The 20,034-nt window shown below is 37.6% G+C and overlaps 1 protein-coding gene across 11 annotated transcripts in view; it reads left to right on the forward strand.

Annotated features, from left to right (window-relative positions):
- PCDH15 (protocadherin related 15) overlaps positions 1-20,034 on the forward strand; it is a 755,413-nt gene that overhangs the window by 728,819 nt on the left and 6,560 nt on the right. For 8 of the 11 annotated variants that reach the window (XM_087964118.1, XM_087964124.1, XM_087964117.1 and 5 more), the window contains one exon: positions 294-2,656. In XM_087964118.1, coding sequence (XP_087820244.1) covers positions 294-1,632 — 1,339 coding nt within the window. In that variant the 3' untranslated portion in view covers positions 1,633-2,656. Of the gene's footprint in view, positions 1-293; positions 2,657-12,811; positions 12,834-13,945; positions 13,985-18,163; positions 18,238-19,786; positions 19,923-20,034 lie in introns of those variants that run through there. The other 3 variants (XM_087964126.1, XM_087964128.1, XM_087964127.1) reach the window with 3 other exon arrangements.

Consider the following 20,034-nt stretch of genomic DNA (forward strand, 5'->3'; position numbering starts at 1 on the left):
CTAACAACCAGTTCTCCGAATTGCTTAGAATGTTAACAACCGGTTCTAGCAAATAGGTGCGAATTGGTAGAATCCCGCCCCTGCTTATTATGCCCTTCTCCCAGTGAAGTAGTAAAATAACTTTCTGTGGTTTGGTAGGTTAGTTACATGTAGATTAATTGCACTAGATCTAGATTCTTAGATAACCTAGAAGAACATAGACTTTTGATCATTTTCTGTTCCATATTCACTGCATTCATGTTGTTTTTCTCATGCATGCTTTCTCATTTGTCATTATTTTCTTTTCTTTCAAGTCTTTTTTTTCTCTACCGTTTTCAACAAAGCAGGAGAAAAAATATATTGTTAGATGGAAGAGACCACCAGAGAGCTATTAGCAACTTTGCTTCTCGTGCAATTGAGGCCCACAAGCGGTCTAATATCAAAGGAACATTGAAAAATAATTTTCCCAAATCTGCAAGCAATATTACATTGTTATCTGATGAGACTCCCTTAACTATTCAAAACCCTCTGTATGCTGAGAGTGCATTGCATAGTTCCACTTCTGAGTTGTTACATGAAAGCAAATATGCGGTATCCCATTTCTTCCGTACAAAGTCAGCTTTGAAAAATGTTCTATTGAGCGGCACTTTGAAAGAGATTGAGCGGGCGTGGACTTTACCAAGCCAGCTTACCAAGAAGAATATTTTGCTCATTATGGACCCAATTCAGTGGGACCAGGAGAAAAACAGAGTAAAGAATGAAAGGGTTAGAATCCATCAAAGAAGATCTGGTAGAAGCAGTCTAGTCTTGAAGACCAGCTCTAGCCTAAGGACATCAGTTAGAGAGAAAGCAAGGCAGTTTGAGCAACAGGCTCTGCAAGGAATGCAACAGATGAAATGCCAAGACAAGAAAAGTGGGCTTTCACTGGCAAGTAGCACCTGTGCTCCAGAGGACGAGAGGACAGTAGAGCCAACTTCTGAATGTTTTCTTCCCTCTTCAGGATCCCCTGTGGTTTCTTTTTCTTCTTTCAAAGCATGTTCTGAGGTAACTGAACTCAGAACATCAATAGCACCATCCATTGCCATCTCTGACCATGACAATCCTGAACAGTTATCCTCTCTACCAAGCCCTACATCAACGCCTTCCCCTTTTAAGATCAAAATGTCGGATGATGAAACAAAGAGCATTCAAGACCTACCGAAACCTCCTCTCCCACTTCCACCTCCTTCTCCGTCCCCTCCACTGCTGCCTCCTCCCTCATTATCATTCCCCTTCCCTCCCCTTCCAAGGCTCTCCTCACCCATTCAAAGCTCCCAACTACTACATGTTACAAAATGTACTAAGTCAAGCTCTAAGCAAACCACAGTGTCATCCCAGGCTTCTGTGTCAGAACCGTGTGATTCTTCTCACAAGCAACTGAGGGGGATTCTTAAAAATATCCATAACTTAGCAGACATTGAAAAATCAGTGGCCAATATGTATGGTCAGATCAATAAAAATTACATTCTGCCTAAAGAGGTAGACAAGCCAAAGCCAATAACAGATACTGAAATTGTAGCTGAAGCTGAGGAGTATAACCAACAGAATGGTAATTTGAACAGTTTAGTGGAGGAACATGAAAAGCAGTTCTCACCTCAAGCAACTGCACTATGACAGTCCTAAGTGATGTTATGCACAATGTATGCCGAGTGTATCATACAACCCATACATCATAGACTCAATCAGAATGTTTCTTTTTCTCTCTCTTTTCATTTCACAGTCTGCTAATCTCTAATGCTACTATTCTTCAGCTGATCCATGATTTCATCTTGGAATGGTTAATTGTTCATTTCTTAGTTTGCCGGGTCTATGTCAAAGGGGAAAAAAGGAGACATTACAGTTCTAAGAGTGCATTTTAGCACAGTTAGGATGCTAAATAGCAAAGGGATATTTTATTTGGTCAAAATGGATTGTCTCCAGAGATCAACTATCATAAATAAAGGAGAATATTTGTAACTCAGGGTTGAAATAAGGGATCCCGGTTACTCTCTGAGCCTGATTGTTTTCTTGCAGATGTTTCGTTATGCAAACTAGGTAACATCATCAATGCTACTAGCACGAATGATGTTACCTAGTTTGAGGAATGAAATGTCTGCAAGAAAACAGCCAAGTTCGGAGTGTAACAGGGTTATCAAACTCACGGTCCATGGGCTGGATGCGTCATGTGCTGGCCACGCCCACCCCCGGTTTAGCGAAGTGGGAAAATGTCCCAATATGTGATGTGACGACAATGTGAGTTTGACACCCCTGGTCTGTAGAGAGCAAAATACATATGGTTAAATATATGGCTAAGTTCTCTGGTTAACCTTAACTTTTCACTGAAATGCACAGTTCAATGTCATCGGAAAACAAATGAAAACAACAAAGGGATTTCACACACACACACAAAACAATTATTGCAATAATATAATCATCTTTTCTGTAAATTGGAGTGCTTGTGCCATGGTAACAGGTTTGTAGCTTTGATGATTTTTCTATTTATAATTCTCCCTATTCTCCCTCCTGTTATCCCAGCATGCCTTTTATTACTTCTTTATATACTGACACTGCATATTCTAAGTCTTAACTTTTGTAATATGTTTTCTGTAAAAATCCTTTTTTTAAAAAAAAAAACCTATTAAAAATACTTTTCTCTCTACTGCATGCTACCTGGCTAAGCATATTTCTTTTATCATTTTTTTCAGCTTGTCAAAACTAATAAATGATTTGAATAATTATTTACAAAAAAGAGGAAATTATAAGCGCATGAATTTTGCAAAAGCTCACACTTAGCCAGATTGTGGCTTTTAAGCCATCTAAACAAAAACTACTTGCAGGATTAACATTCTATTTTTAATAAATTAACTGCTGGTTCTAGTAGAAGTAAGTTTGTTCACAGTGGAAGTGGGTTAAAGAGGGTGGAGAAAAGTATTTCAGCCAAGGGCCAAGCAGAAGTAATATACAGGTAATCCTAAACTTACAACCTGTTCTGATTCAAACCTTGTTCCAAGAAAGCAAACACAAAACAGAGATAACAGCAAAACCTTTTAATGATTTTTTTACGAATTCCGTTCCTTCACAGTTAAAAAGCTGTTTCAAATTAATTATCTCTGATAAAAACAAGCCTTGCCAAGGTTGTGCAAGGTTGCCAAAAACAGTAGATAAAGTTACTAAGAAATATTTCAAACACAAAGAGTCACCAAACACCAACCAAGATAGTCTGAATGCCCACAAGGCTTGAGTGCAAAAACTTCTTTGCTTCCTGCAAAGAACTTTGGTTTCTCAGCTGGCTTTTATCTCTTGAGGGAGGGGCCATTACCTTGCAGCCTTACTCCTGAGTCGCCCATGCTGCTGCAGATGCTCTTTCCTTCGGGCAGCCCTGCACGTACACTCACCGGGCACAGGCTGCTCAGGGACCTCTTCATCACTGCTGCCAGCCTCCACAATCTCCGAAAAATGGTCATAACTCACTTTTTTCAGTGCCATTGTAACTTCGAACGGTTACTAAACAAACTTGTAAATTGAGGAATACGTGTACTGTAGAAAATCCAATTTCAAACCTTTTGCCATTTGGTTAGGTTCAAAACAATCATGAAGGGAAGGTGCTATAATATTTTTTTTAGAAGTAGATTGGTGGAAAAGAAAGATAAATAATTGTTTTGTTTCCTTCCCCACATAAACAGTCATGAGTAAATACAATGTCAAAGTTTTCTCTCTGTGTGTGTCTCTCTCTTTCACTCTCTCTCTCTCCTCTCTCTCTCTCCCCTTCCCTCCCTCCCTCCCCCCCTCTCCAAAATCAAAATAACTGGAGACATTGTACTTTTTTCCTCTATGGCTTAGGAAATGGGAAGATTCCATGAAGAAAACTGGTGTACAAAAAAGGTTAAGCATTTTTCCCAGTTCTCCAATAGAACCCTTTGAGAGCACTATGGTCCTAATATAATTTTAAAAATATATTTTGTGTCATCAACTTTGTGTACTTAGCTTACTATCTTTCTTCCTCATCCCCTTCAATTCCTAATATAGAAACATTCTAGGCCTATTTCAGAAATATGTATAATTAAATACATATTTATAATTTGCAAATCCAGGCATTTGTGGTAGACATTAAAAGCTTAAAATCAGTTTTCTTGGCTAACTTTATCCATCACCAACAGGTAAGAAATCATAAACATCCCGTAGTTAAAGGTCTCAAAATAGCTGGTTACTCTTTGTCGGTTGACTTTTTCTGTAGTGACACAAGAATGAATAACAAAAGTTAGTTCTCCAAAAGCCACGTTCCGTGAACTTCACCACCTGAGTTCTAGTGCTGTTACACTAGAAATCCGCTCTGCCTAAGAAAATTCACCTTCATTCCTGTGCACGTGTGCCTGTTCCACATATCACCACTCAATGTTGTTTGACTTTCTTCTGTATAGATACATATGCACATATTTCATTCATTCATTCAATCGATCAATCAATCAGTCAATGAAATGTATGTGTTCCTCCATTCTTACCATGTCCACAGATGGTTAACCAGTGCCTCTTTTTTTTTCTTGGCCCTTGTTATTCTTAATATTTTTTTTTATGTACAGTGAGAGCATATGCACCAAAGACAAATTCCTTATGTGTCCAATCACACTTAGCCAATAAAGAATTCTATTCTATTCTATTCTATTCTATTCTATTCTATTCTATTCTATTCGATTCGATTCGATTCGATTCGATAAGCTCTCTCAAATTCACCCAGAGTTGAATTCTGGATGTGCAAGTCCCAGAGAATTGATTAAGCACAATCTTGCTAAATTATTTGGGGAGAGATGGTGTCTGCTAATCCTGAGGAAGTGGACCAGGTTATTTAGGCAGTAGTGAATAACTCTTTACAGAAGGGAATGGTAACACCTGCTTTGAAGGAAGTGGTGGTTCTCCTTCTTTCCATACCCATTGAAACATCCAGCAGTAATAGACAATTTTCTTCCAGTCTCCCCAACCATTTTAGAGAAGGAGGTTGTTGTTGAGAATCTGATAGGGTTAAAGTTCTAAGGGGTCTAAAAGAAACATCAGGGTCCTTTTGAAGCTGGTTTCAGTCTCAGATATCCTGAGATATTAGTCAGATAGTTATTTTTATGGATAATCACTGGCAGCCATGGACAAAATTTGAATCCCTAACACAGAGTGAGCTCCCGTTACTTGTCCCAACTTCTGCCAACCTAGGAGTTCGAAAGCACATAAAAAATGAAGCTAGAAAAATAGGGACCGCTTTGGTGGGAAGGTAACAGCATTCCGTGTGCCTTCGGTGTTTAGTCCTGCTGGCCACGTGACCATGGAGACGTTTTCAGACAGCGCTGGCTCTTCGGCTTTGTAATGGAGATGAACACCGCCCCCTAGAGCCAGAAATGACTAGCATGTATGTGCGAGGGGAACCTTTACCTTTACCTTATGGACAGAATATGCCTGTCCTCCTTGATCTGATGTTTTTGAAATCATCAATCATATAACTTTCAGAACCAGCTTAAGAGATTTGGGGTGTGAGGTGGGAACTTTTCTTTGATGATTCTTTTTCTTGGTGGAGGGAGAGTATATTGCTGAGGTCTACCTGATTTACTTCTTAAACATATTCATTAATTAAATCTATTTGCTGCCTACCTCGCTGTAGCATTACTCAAAGGGGCTTCCAATAATAAAAAGAAAGAAAATGAGTGTAAACAGAACAGGAGTAAAATAAACAAAATAAACAATGAAAAAGAAAACAACGAGAATACAACAATAGAATGTCCAAACGGATGGCTGAAGAGCAGAGAGTAAGCAGGGGAGGTCAAGTGTGCCATCAATCCAGCAACGTGGAATTCCCCCATTTGTTTGCCAGTCTAACCGGCAGAGCCATGTCTTCAGGTTCCTAAAGAAAGATAGAAGAATGGGAGCTGATCTTATCTTACTGGGTAGCATGTTCCAAAGAGCAGGGACTGCAGCAGAGAAGGCTCTTCTTCTGGAGCCTGATAGAGTTCTTTGATCGATGCAGTGGTGGGATTCAAATTTTTTACTACCAGTTCTGTGGGCATGGCTTGGTGGGCATAGCAGGGGAAGGATGCTATAAAATCTCCAGTCAGAGGTGGGATTTGCCGGTTCTCTGAACTACTCAAAATTTCCACTACCAGTTCTCCAGAACTAGTCAGAACCTGCTGAATACCACCTCTGGATCGATGGGATCCAAAGTAGGCATTCTCTCTTGGCACAAGTAGGATAGACTTGTCCAAGTAAGACGAGGTAGTTCATCAGGTCTTTAAGGTCTTTCAAAGTCATAATTAACATTTTGAACTGCACTACAAAAGGTTGGGTTTCTTTTTTTAACTTCAGCTCAGAATTAGCTCCTGAGATAATTCTATTATTCTGAATAATAATAATTTATTAAACTTATATGCCACTCGACTCTTAATGATTCTGGGCAGCTCAAAACAAACAATCAAATCAATAAAACATTAGAAATAGAGATAAAAGATGGCAATCATGATGAAGCAAGGTGCCTTCCTCTTCCTCTCAAACAGTCTGGTCTTCACGGATCTTCTAAACAACAGCAGAGCAAAAGACATAAAAGTGCAGCTTTAACTTCCTTTATTGTTTAGTTTATAATTTGACTTTCTCTGTTTGTAAATATGAAGGGCAGCTTATAACAATATCTGGCCTAAGCGAGCCATTTTCCTTTTTCCTCTTTCAACTAAAGCCATTTCCCCAACAGGGTTGTTGTTGTTTTTTTAAAAAAAGTATGTGTATAAGTTATGTTTAATTTCAGCATTAAATGCAAAATCATTTTTCACATACATCCTAATCACACTTTCTGTTGCTTTTGGTTTTGCATTTTTATAATATTTTAAATTACTGGGTTTGGCCTTTCCCTTAGTCAAAGATTATTTCTCTATCTTACATGAAGAAATCTCTGTCTAAATGTTGAATCTTATACAATGAAAATGTAACATTTGAATGCCACTTCCTCTGTTAGGGTATCTAAAGGAGAAAAAGACACTATGCAAAGGGGAAAAAAATATTAGTACCGCTTTATAAAACCCTAGTAAGACAATACCTGGAATACTGCAATCAATTTTGGTCACCATACTACAAAAAACATGTTGAGACTTTGGAAAAAGTTCAGAGAAGAGCAACTAAGATGATCAAAGGCCTGGAGACTAAAATATGAAGAACGGCTGCAGGATTTGGGTTTGGCTAATCTAGAAAAAGAAGAATTAGGGGTGACATGATAGCAGTATTCCAGTACTTGGGGGTCTACCACAAAGAAGAGGAGGTCAAATTATTCTCCAAAGCACCGGAGAGCAGGACAAGAAACAATGGTTGGAAAATAATCAAAGAGAGAAGCAACCTAGAATTAAGGAGGAATTTCCTAACAGTGAGGACAATTAACCAGTGAAACAGCTTGCCTCCAGAAATCATGGGTGCTCCATCACTGGAGGTTTTTAAGAAGAGATTGGACAGTCACTTGTCTGAGATGGTATAGGTTCTCCTGCTTAAGCAGGGGGCTGGACTAGAAGACCCCAAGATCCAGGTCATTCGTTCTAAATCTAAAATGTGTGAATGTTCATGCATCATGGGACTTTGCACACATCATAAGACTAACTAAGAATTCATCTCTTTCTACATGCTTCCATAATGTACAATATGAATTTAGCCAATGTTATGCCTTTTGAAGCCACTTGGAAAACAAGTCCACTGGATAGTTTCTTAAGTCAGTTGTTATTAACCTCAAAGACCAATTCATGCACAGTCAGATGCATAGCTGCTATTAACCTCAAGGACCCTTTCATGCATATACTCAGAGACATGGAAGCATTGAAAAATATAGTCCTGTTAAGGCCACTCACGGTACAAGGATTTCTGCAGCTTTGCTTAATCAGAGGTCCCCCAAAAATAGACGGGAAATATCTCTACCACATTGTACTGAGAGCCTCTGAAAAATGTTATTCCACACCTAGAAGACTTGAAAGAATCTGATTTGAAAGAAAAATGATCCTTCCACAGGATACTGGGAAATAAGGCTTCTATATCAAAAATTGAGATAGATGGTGTCTTTCAAGCTTTCACATTTTAAATAATCCAATCTTTATGTCCAAGCCAGAAGGTAAACATAGTTCTAACTCTTCATTCTCTTCCCTGCTTTAAGTTTGATCTATGTTTTTGTTCTGTTGTAAGATATTTTCAATGAGGTTTGCCTGAGAAACAGGAAATCCTTTAAGTCAATGTAAGCAAAACAGGGCAGACGCAGAGAATTGAGCCATTGGTTTTATACATGCCTTCAATTAGCAGAGAAGTACAATGATTTTCCCATCTGTTAGACATCCGGGACATAATCATATGACATATATACATACATACATACTGTACATACATACGTACATGCATAAATCTGGTTTCTCTTCAGTCACTAGAAAAGAGACTCCCAAATCATATTGTCCTTGTTTTTTTTTCTCTTCACTAAATCAACTTTGGCCCAAGCGAAAAGTATTTCCCCAGATATATACACAGGAACTAGAGTAATATAAGATTCATAAAATCAACAAAGCCCCAAATCTCTCCAAGTCTGAAAATGTTAGCTTCTTCCACTCCTTTACTCCACCCTCCACTGTGGTTTTGGCACCTCTAAAATGTTACACATTGCAACTGCGCAACATCCATTCGCATTGCCATCATAGTAATCAACATGGTTATTTTTTGCTTAAAGTCAGTTGTTCAAAAGTTTTGTTTATTTTTCAAATTTATAGCAGTAGCACTTAGACTTATACACCACTTCTGTGGTGGTATAATGGTTAGAATGCAATGTTGCATTAGCGTTGCAGGATAACTCTGCTGACTGCCTGAAGTTTGATCCTCCCCAGCTCGAGGTTGACTCAGCCTTCTATCCTTCCAAGGTCAATAAAATGAGGGTCCAGATTATTGGGGGCAATATGATGACTCTATAAACTGCTTAGAGAGGGCTGTAGAAGCACTATGAAGCGGTATATAAGTCTAAGTGTTAGTGCTGATGTTTTACAGCCCTGTCTTTACAAAGTTTATAAAGTCAGCATATTGCTCCCAACAATCTGGGTCCTCATTTTACTGACTTTGCAAGGATGGAAGACTGAATAAACCTTGAGCCTGGCAGTGGGCAGAGTCAGCCTGCAATACTGCATTATAACCACTGCATCGCTATGGCAAATTTAAATAGCCACCCATCTCATATATATGATTTGGGGGCACCTTAAAAACAAAACAAATATAAAAACAATACAAAAGAACAATACAAGAATCATATAGAGTCATTTTTAAAAAAATCATTAAATATACAATCCCATTCATCTTGGGTCCCCATGCCTGTAAGTAAAATTGGGCCTTTAAAGCCTAAAAAATCCAGTACATTTGGAGCTACCAGTAATCTGATTTCTGGGGGATGATGTTCTGCAGGGCAGATGCTACAGCAGAAACAAGTTCTCTAGGATCCTGGATAATGCTCCCTGGTTGATGGAACCTGCAATACTCCATCCTTCCCAGACCAGATGGGTTGAATAGGTATAACTGCATCTCCTCAGGTAGTCCAGTTCCATGCCATGCTTTATAGATCATGATCCCAGCTTCAACTGAACCTGGAAGCAAACTGGCAGCCAATGCAGCTTGTGGAGCGGAGATATAATGTGCAGAACCTGGAACAGGCATAACTGCCTGCACCACTTTGAACACGTTGTACTTTCCAAAACTCTCCAAGGGCAGCTCCATGTAGAACACATTGCAGTACATTCATACAAGAGTCGACTAAAGCATGAGTGACGATAAGTGAGATCTCCTGGTGCAGAAATGCGTGCAACTAATAAACAACTTGTAGTGCAGTTGTTCAAGGACTCTCCTGGCCATGGCTACCAATTAAGAATTCAGTTCTGCATGAATCAAGATGTTTCACAGCATATACATTGTCCAAATTAAAGCAGTAGCATTAAGGTATTATTATTATTAAGATTATATACCCCTTTGTCTAAGAAATGCTACATATTTGGAAGATGCAGGTCAATACTGAAGCAATTATTTCTAAAACTCTTTGTTTGGTCTGTTCGATTGCATATGATTTTCCACTTGATTATTTCACACACAAAAAATGCTTTGTCCATCTCTTAAAACAGCAGATTTACATATTTTCATTTAAGATCAAACTGAGAGTAACCTTTAAATTCTACATTCCCAAGGGTAGCTCTTTCCAAAACCCCTGAACCCTCCTAATGAAACACCTAGAAAAGTGCAATTTTAGAAAGAAATCATCAGCAATTTCTAACTGAAAATGAACACAGTTTGAGAATATGGTTTTTGCTTAGGCCCAGCCCAGATGTGGAAATTATATGGAATGGCCTATTCTGATGCCATTTTTTTTCTTGAACTCTCAATTATTCTAGCTCTGGAAATTTTGGAAGAGGTATTGTTATACCGTAATGTGATAGCATGCAGGAGCAGTAAGCTTAAATCTTACTAAAATTACTGTAAATGATATCATACCTTTTTCCCACCAACTCTTCTGACATTTGAAAGTTTAGGTTCATGCTTGGATGGGTGGGGGAGGCATATACATAGAATGCATGCATGAAAGAGTATATTGCTGAACTGGAGAAGACTTTAAACTCCTTTCCTCTTGCTTTTCCCAGTGATTTTTCTGTTTTTATTCCAATCAAGGTGGCACAATGGTTCAGTGGTTAAAGACACTGAGATTGTCAACTGGAAAGCTGACAGCCCAAGTTCAAGAACTCCATGCCATGGACTGGGTTCCCATTACTTCCCCCTCTTTCCTGGTCCTGTCTATTTAGCAGTTCGAAAGCATGCAAATGCAAGTAGATAAATAGATACCACTTTGGTGGGAAGGTAACAGCGTTCTGTGTGCCTCAGTGTATAGTCATGCTGAACACATAACTACGGAAGTCTCTTTGGACAACACAGTCTCCTTCAGCTAAGAAACGGAAATGAGCACTCCACCCTAGAGTCAGAAATGACTGGACAGGGGAAACTTTTACTTTTCTCTTATTCCAATCAAGCTATCAGATTCATGTAGGAGAAAAACCACTTTGGTGGGCGATGAACACAGAAAAGTTAAGCTAACTCTGCACAGCTTATCTTATCCTGCAGATTGCCTTCTCCCAATGCAACTTTCTTAAAGAGGAGTGGTACTTAAGTTTTTTAAAAAGATGGGGGCATTGGAAGATGTCATCCAGGAAATGGGAAGCTGTGAATTTCACTATGCAGTAGACTTTGAAATGTCATTGATCATCTTCATTTTAAACGTCCATTATTTATCTATCAAATGGCCTACAGCAACAATTCACCTCTAATAATCCTCTACATAGGAGGAATGCTAATTGAAAAGCTTTACAGATGGTAATATTAAAAATTAAATGTGCTTCTCCAGATTGTTCCTTATTTTTCCCTTAGGTATGATTAAATGGTTTCTCTCATCTGCTGTCTCTCCCCTAGCTTGAACTTAGCACAGTTTTAAGTGTTTATTCTTCTCAAACAAATCTACTGTATAGTTCAATAAAGCAAAAGATCCAAATTAAATAGAAAAGGCCCTATCTGAAGGAGGTTCATATCTCATCAAAATCAGTAGCCTGTAAATGCATAATGAGAAGCCTAAACTAGCAATCCTGTACATACTAAACAGGAACCAGGTAGCATAGATGATTCCACTTATTTTAGCAGCATTTGGAATCAGTTTTGAGACTTCAGCTCGATAAAATCCCAAGAGGCATTGATTTTCCTTTTCTTTACAATAACCAATTTGGCTCGAGAAGTATTTATAGTGTACACAGATCCTATACTGTCCTACAAACCTGCAAATCTAATTTAATGAAAAGAGGGACTTGGGGTGACATGATAGCTGTGTTCCAATATCTAAAGGGCTGGCACAAAGAACAGGGGCTCAAGCTATTCTCCAAAGCACCTGAAGAGCAGTATAAGAAGCAATCAAGGAGAGAACTAACCTAGAACTAAGGAGAAATTTCCTGACAGAACAATTAGTGGAATGACTTGCCTTCAGAAGTTTTGGGTGCTCCATCACCGGACGTTTTTAAGACGAGATTGGACAGCCATTTGTTTAAAATGGTACAGGGTCTCCTGTTTGAGTAGGGGTTGGAATAGAAGACCTCCAAGGTCCCTTCCAACTCTGTTGTTTTGTTTATTACAGCAGTCATAATTGAAACATTATGTCCTTCAACATACTTCAACATAAGTGGTTATCATCATCATTGCTCAATTGCAAATTAAATGTGCATCGGAGAGCTTTCAGGCCTTTTCCAGATATGAGGCAAGTCCTCATATAACAGAAGTTCACTAGTTTTCTGAAGTGATTTCTGGATAGAAGAAAGCAAGGAGATGGGAATGAGATATAAATGATGGAGAGAAGATCCAAGACATAAATAGAAATTCCATTTTTCCTGTAGTGAATTTTTCCATTTTTTTCTTCCTTCCTTTCTGGAAGGAAGAATGAAAGAGAGATGAAGAATTTCTTTCAAGGCACCGAAGATTAAGATATAGCCAATATCAGATGAAATATCAGATGAAATTAGCAATTAAAAGTCAACGTACATTTATGCCATTATTCAAGTTCATAGCACTCCTATGCTAGATATATTTATGATTATGCATTTATTGTTGCCATAACAACCAACATCCCTTCTTTCTCATTATTTCCAATGGATTTACCCACAAGGTTCCCACACATTATTTTTAACCATTTTTGGAACACATCTTTACATTCACACATGTAATACAAGTGATTGAATTAACGTGATGTTTTCCTTTTCTTTCTAAATTCGTAATTCAGACGTGGATATGCACAACAAGAGGTAAGATGCACATTCCCTACATTTATTTCAGCAAAAAGTTATAATTTATAGCTGTTTCCTTCAGCATAGCCTGAAGACTTTAATCCACAGAATTAAAAGTTATCAGTGAGAATTATGGATGTGTATAAATCTTCCTGGGCTTTTAGATGTAACACCTCTAGTTCCTTTTTCTTTTCTGTTTGCTGCATACATTCCATACTTTTAAAGTGATTTAAATATAGTATTTACTATAATAAATGAATAATTATGACTTAAATGCTTTCAGAAAGGCTACACTAGAAAAAAATTATTTTTGCTCCCCACAAATAGAGATATTATTTATAAAAATGTGCCTTTTCTGGATTCCTGATACACTCTGCCTGTTCTTATATTGTAAGTTGTATAATTTATTGACCGGCCTTGACAGCAAAGCTATGTTATTTCATAATTGCAATTTTGTACTTAGACCCATAAACAGTGTTAAGACATACACAGAGTTTGCTTCACTTATTAATTGAAGCCTTCACCTGGTGCGTGCATTTTGAAATCAAAAGTGTAATTAACAAGACTGCTCTGTAAAATTGTAAGATGTATGTTTTATAAATAGGAATCAGTTTGAGAATGAATACAGAACTTGACATTATGAACAGAGGGAAAAAAAAGGAAGAAAATGATGCATGTTGCCTTGAAAGACCAACAAAATTATCACAGAATATTTTCTGTACTGAATATAAAATATAACTGAATACTGAAAACTGTGAAGATAGATGCAAATGGAAAATGAAATATAACAATTTGGAGTAATGACCTTATTAATAAGAGACCTTCTAAAATAGTTGTTGGATGAACAACTGAGACAGTTTATACTGCCAAACTGTTTGCAGTTTACAGGAACCTTGATAATGGAACTTACAATGGAGCCTCAAAAGGAAGTTTAGCATTCAAGCATGTTCATTTTCTGAATCTGAGGTGTTTTTGCCCTTTAGCCTTGAAAGAAAATCACTTAAATCAAATGGTAGCTCTGTTGTAACCCTGTAAAAGTGTATTATTGTTATAAGGTTATAAAAATTACTTTGCAACTCTTTATTTGCCTTTTTCCATTAAATCAAATTTATTTATTTTTTCTTTGTCAGCAACAGCAATTGCTGAGACCTTCTCTTCTCAGACCTGAGGTACCATTTTCTTCCTTATTCTATTTATTTATTTATTTATTTATTTATTTGATTTGCCAATTGTTTACAAGATAATAAGTATAAATGTATACATAGTTGTGAATACATGAAATGGTTACATATAAGAAAAATAAAAGAATAGGAGAAACAATAGGACAGGGACGGTAGGCACGTTGGTGCGCTTATGCATGCGCCCCCTACAGACCTCTTAGGAAAGGGGTGAGGTCAATAGTAGACAGTCTAAGGTTAAAGTTTTTGGGGTTTGGGGAAGAAACTACAGAGTCGGGTAGAGTATTCCAGACATTGACCACTCTATTGCTGAAGTCGTATTTCCTGCAATCAAGTTTGGTGCGGTTTACTTTGAGTTTGTATCTATTGTGTGCTCTTGTGTTGTTATGGTTGAAGCTGAAGTATTCATTGACAGGTAGGACATTGCAATGTATGATTTTGTATACCATGCTTAAGTCAGACCGAAGGCGGCGTAATTCAAGGTTTTCTAGTTCAGGATTTTCCAAGCCCTTGTCTTAATTTCTAGATTCTGATGAACATTGTAGAACGTATTTTCTTTGTCAGAGAAGCAAAAAGGAAACAAATGTATGATATAATTGTTAAGATGCACTGATATTTGATGCCTTGCAGTTTGGCCAGCTTATTTCAGGTCTTTCCAAGTTGATACATTTCTGTAAGCTCTGTCCAAGAGTCTTTGTCCTTAGTTCATTATAAATCCAACATAAGTTTCAAACAAATTAAGTTTCAAAAAATTACATCTTTGCAAAAGAGATAATTATAAGTCCATACTTCACAACTCATATTTGATATTTCTAATCCAGCAGGAGGGAAAGAAAAATGACCATATTGAAACCCAAGCCAATGTAGCAAAGCCAATATGTGTCACCAGGCAGGCTCAAAGGGTAGGGTTTTTTAAAAAAAGAACACAAAATTGTGGCCATGATTAGAGTTCGAACTGTGTCATCACAGCTGCCATCTTGATCTTTTTGGTCATAAACATTTTGAGCCCCAGGTTCCACTTATTTTAGAATCCTATAATTAGATGCAGTCTTAAAGGCTTGAATTATAATCACTGTTCAGTGCAGGTTGAAGATAAGAAAGATAACCTTGACCATTAAATGTAGACACTATTATCTAGGCGAAACTGGCAGAAACATTTAAAAAAATAAAAATATTTAAAAGTTCAGAAATATCTCAGGCAGATGATCCATCTCCATTCTAGCAGGAGAGGATACAGTATATAAGCCAACCTTCTAGCAGGAGAGGATATAGTATATAAGCCAACCTTGTCTTAGTGGGGGGGCAAAATGGGTCCATGCATGCTGAGCCACCAATCGCACAAGTTGACTGTGCATTTGTGTATGTGCACCAGCCAGCCACTCACACGGGCTGGTTCCAAACAAACCACAGCCTGGTAGTGGTCCATGGCCTGGGTGTTGGAGACCCCTGTAGTTTATCACAATCATAATTGCAAGATTCTGTGATTATAGTCAATTTCAATAAAAGTATTTCCAACCTTCCTTTGGAATTGATTTGCTTATCTGGTCTACTGGCTGACAGCAGATCAATTAGAGTTTCTCTGACAGATGACAATCCAGTCTTTTTGTTTGTTTGTTTTCAAGGGCTGCAGGAAAGAATTTATAACTTCATGTAGACAATCCATTCCTGACAGCTCATATAGTCAGACAGGTGCCCTAAACAGACCTGACAATATTGAAATGGACTTCATTGACAAGTATTCCCTTACAACAGAAGGGGGAAACTTGTATATCGTATTTGCAAGGGAGGGAAAAGGGAGGAGAATAGTATTAGGAGAAGTAAAAGCCCTTTGTTCTCTTTAGCAAACTAATTTATGGCATTTTCCTAAAGAGGTTGTGAAAATGCTTACACATAAATACAGAAAGATTTAAATTGCAGATAGTTGATATTACAAAAACCTTCAAATACAAGAACCTCTCATTATCCAGTCTCTATATCCCCAATTTATTGTATCCATAGTAATTTTTTTTTTAAAAAAGGTAGATCTGGGTATCCATGGTAACAAATTTCATGTATCCATGATATTTGGTACGTTTTTGTATATTTCATGTGTGCACATGGACATGTGTAAAATACTTTTTTACAGCGTAATTACATGCAGTCTCGTTATCTGCTGTTGTTAAGCCAGAGCAAACATTTCACCAGAAATGAGAGCCACTCTTACAGAACAGTCAATAGGTTAGAAGGGAATAGATCATTTAATGAACTTATAGTTGAAATTATAACAATTCTACTACAATTATTTAGTGTTTCCTACAACTAGTTTGTTCAATAGGTGTCACATCTTGTGAATAAGTTGAATTTATTGGATTTTCAACAATATTTTTAAAGAAACGTTTTAATTGAATATATAGCAATAAAATAAAATATGTTGGCATAAGAAAGCAATATGCTAAAGAAGATTGTGCATAAAGCACAATAATAAAATACTGTTTCTTCAGCTTTAACATAAATGTGTGCCATCTGTCAACTAGATCTTTTTTGGAATTCTGAATAGAATTGAACACAAACTTAAAAAAGGATTTAAAGGTGGCGTTGGAATACAATTACTAGAATGCCAAATGTTAATCTGAACACAACCACAGAACTTTCAGTGCCCCTGGATATCTGAGCATTAAACCTTGGTAAGACCACACTTGGGATATCGCATCCCATTTTGGTTGCCACAATATAAAAAAGATGTCGTGACTCTAGAAAGAATGCAGAGAAGAGCAACAAAGATGATTAGGGGACTGAAGGCTAAAACATATAAAGAACAGTTGCCGGAATTGAGTATGTCTAGTTTAATGAAAGAAAGGACTAGGTATGACATGATAGCAGTGTTCCAAGAGGCTCTCCCAAAGAAGAGGGGGTAAAATACTTGAAGGCAGAACACGAAGCAATTGAATTGAATTGAATTGAATTGAATTGAATTGAACTGAACTGAACTGAACTGAACTGAACTGAATTTAATTCTTTATTATCATTGTACGTATATACACAGTATACATACAACAAAATTCACGTAACACCGAGACCAGAGTCAACATGCAGGACACATGACAATCCCCAAACACCTCCCTACCTGCCAAAATTCCCCGCCTCCCAAAAACACACAAGCATCCACACAACAGACCAAGTAATACTGTCCAACAGCTCACTCATGGTGGTCCTTAAGTTCATTGTTAAGTGAAATTATACCTCTGGGATAAAAACTATTCAGAAAACATGTGGTCCGAGTTTTAGTTGTTCTGTATCTTCTGCCAGAAAGCAACAGTTCATAAAAATTGTGAGCAGGATGGGAAGAGTCTCTGAGAATGTTATGTAACTTCCTTAAACAGCGAGACTCAAAGATGTCATCCAGGGCTGGGAGCTAGAGCCCAATGATATTCTGGGCAGTTTTAATGATTCTCTGTAGAGCTTTTTTGTCCGCTAGAGAGCTGCTCCCATACCATTCAAGAATGAAGTATGTCAGGACACTCTCAGTGGTTCTGTGGTAGTAGGACAGAAGTAGATGCTGAAATAGATATATCTTCCTGAGCATCCTCAGGAAGTACAGCCTCTTTTATGCCTTCTTCACAAGCATGTTAGCATTCATAGTCCACGAGAGGTCCTCCGAGATATAAGTGCCCAGAAATTTAAAACTACCAATCCTCTCTACCTCCTCACCATTTATGTACAATGGTAAATGTACGTCTCTCTTCCTCCTGAAGTCAATTATAAGTTCTTTAGTTTTGGGGGTGTTAAGTGTAAGATTATTTTCTTTACACCACAATTTTCTTTCCACAATTGATGGAAACTGATCAAGAAGAGAACCACCTTAGAAATAAGGAGAAATAAGGAGAAATTTCCTGACAGTTTGTCCTAAGAAATTGTGGGTGCTCCAACACAGATGGCAGCTGGACAATCATTTGCCTGAAATGATATAGGGCTTGAATAGGAGGTTGGACTAGAAGATCTCCAAGATCTGTCCCAATTCTGTTATTTTGTTCTGTTATATGAAGAAAATAACCCAGAATTGTTATTGTTATTTAATGACTAAAGTATAATCTAAAAAGACCAAGCAATTATTCTGCTGCCATTGTGATATATTGTGCTCAAGGCTCTTGACGTTTAGTAACATATGGATTTGTGTATTCCTCTGTATTGCAGGAACTTTCCATGGAATCAGGTATCGATCCTGGCCAAGAGTATTACGGGCAAGATTATTACAGTTATGAACATGGGTACGATTCATTTTTTTATTATTTTTACTATGACTTCATAGATTATAAATCTCTACTGTTGTTATTTATTGAAAGCATGTCGTAGTTGGAATCTGAAAACTGTCCTCAGAGCATTTAGCATTAGTTAATTTAGACAACAGACCTCTTAAGTTGGCTTTCTTAATCATGAGATGTAATTGAAATGCCATCCCTATAATACCCAGTGTATCTGGAAGACCTCCGGTTGGGAAAGATTTACCTATTATTAATATCAATTGCTTGTCAAAATCTATTATGTTAAAAAGCACTTGACTCTGATTATAGTCACTTTTCAACAGTGTTCAAGAATGAACCCAGATAGATAGGTCATTAAAGTTAATTATAATCATTGGCTAACATCAATGAGTAGGTAGGCAACTAGATTGGAAGGTTTGTGGATAATTGTTACGTTTTTAGATTGAATTACATAAGTGGTCTTCAGCTGATAAATCAAATAAGCAACAAAGGAATTCTTTATTAGATACAGTATGACATAATGCATATACATTTTATCTTAGGATAGCAATAGCACTTAGACTTATATACAACTCTGTAGTGTATTACAGCATTCTCTGAGTGGTTTACAGTATCAGCACATTGCCCCCAAGCATCTGGGTCCTCATTTTACTGACTTCAGAAGGATGGAAGGCTGAGTCAACCTTGAGCAGGTCAGGATTGAACTGCTGCCTCTGGGCAGAGTTAGCTGCAATACTAGATTCTAACTACTGCTCCACTACAGCTCCTAAAAGTGGTAGTGGAACTATTTTTATCTCTACATCATAGAACCTAAAGCAAAGTATGGTCATCTGAAAAATAATTTAAAATTCTGAAGAATCTGTTCCAACAGGAATATATAGTTTTTGTATGTTGATATGTTATCTAGGAACTATTCCTATCCCGTTGCAGTAGAAGTAATGTTATAGACACAAATCTGACCATAGTTTAATAAAATAGCAATAGCACTTAGACGTATGTACCGCTTCACAGTGCTTTGCAGCCCTCTCTAAGCAGTTTACAGAGTCAGCATGTTTCCCCCAACAATCTGGGTCCTCATTTTACCCACTTTGGAAGGATGGAAGGCTGAGTCAACCTTGAGCCTTGGTGGGATTTGAACTGCCAAATTGTAGGCTGCTGGCAGTCAGCAAAAGTAGCCTGCAGTACTTCACTCTAACCACTGTGCCACCAAGGCTCAATTGAATTATCTAGTGCATTTGGGTCAAATAGCTGTGTCATAAACTGGAATTAATGCTATTCTGTTCCTCAGGAAACAGGGTGTTATAGTATTTCTTACTAATCACACCTCCTTTTGCACTGACAATTATTACTTTTTATTACTTTTCCGTGGGTTTATCTATGAAGCTAGAATGTGGACACATTTCTCAAGAGTAAGTCTAGAAGCAATTAGGTTTTTTATTGGGCAAGGGATGGAGAAACTGAAAGTGATGGAATAAGTAAAATATACATATATATTAGCGCAATAATCCAATGGTATAAAAGCATGGAAGGTGTCTGTACCTGGTTTTTCCACCAGGTACGAATTGCCTCAATATGGAAGTCGTCGGCGCCTGCTGTCTCCTTCTGGAATGTATGATGAATACGGAGAAGTGGTTGTGGAGAGTGATGGTGGATATTATTATAGTCCACAGGGGACCTCTACAGAAGCAGAGGTAGGATTTGATGCTATTCCAAAATTCACTTGAATTCATTGTTCTGGTATTCAGAAGCTCCAATATTCTATGGGTGCAGTAGGTTATCTGGTTTTGTATTCAAAAAGCTTCT

Source organism: Notechis scutatus, chromosome 4 (assembly GCF_049901735.1).
Source record: "Notechis scutatus isolate UNSWTSFEM ecotype Mainland chromosome 4, rNotScu1.2, whole genome shotgun sequence".
Taxonomy (NCBI): Eukaryota; Metazoa; Chordata; class Lepidosauria; order Squamata; family Elapidae; genus Notechis; species Notechis scutatus.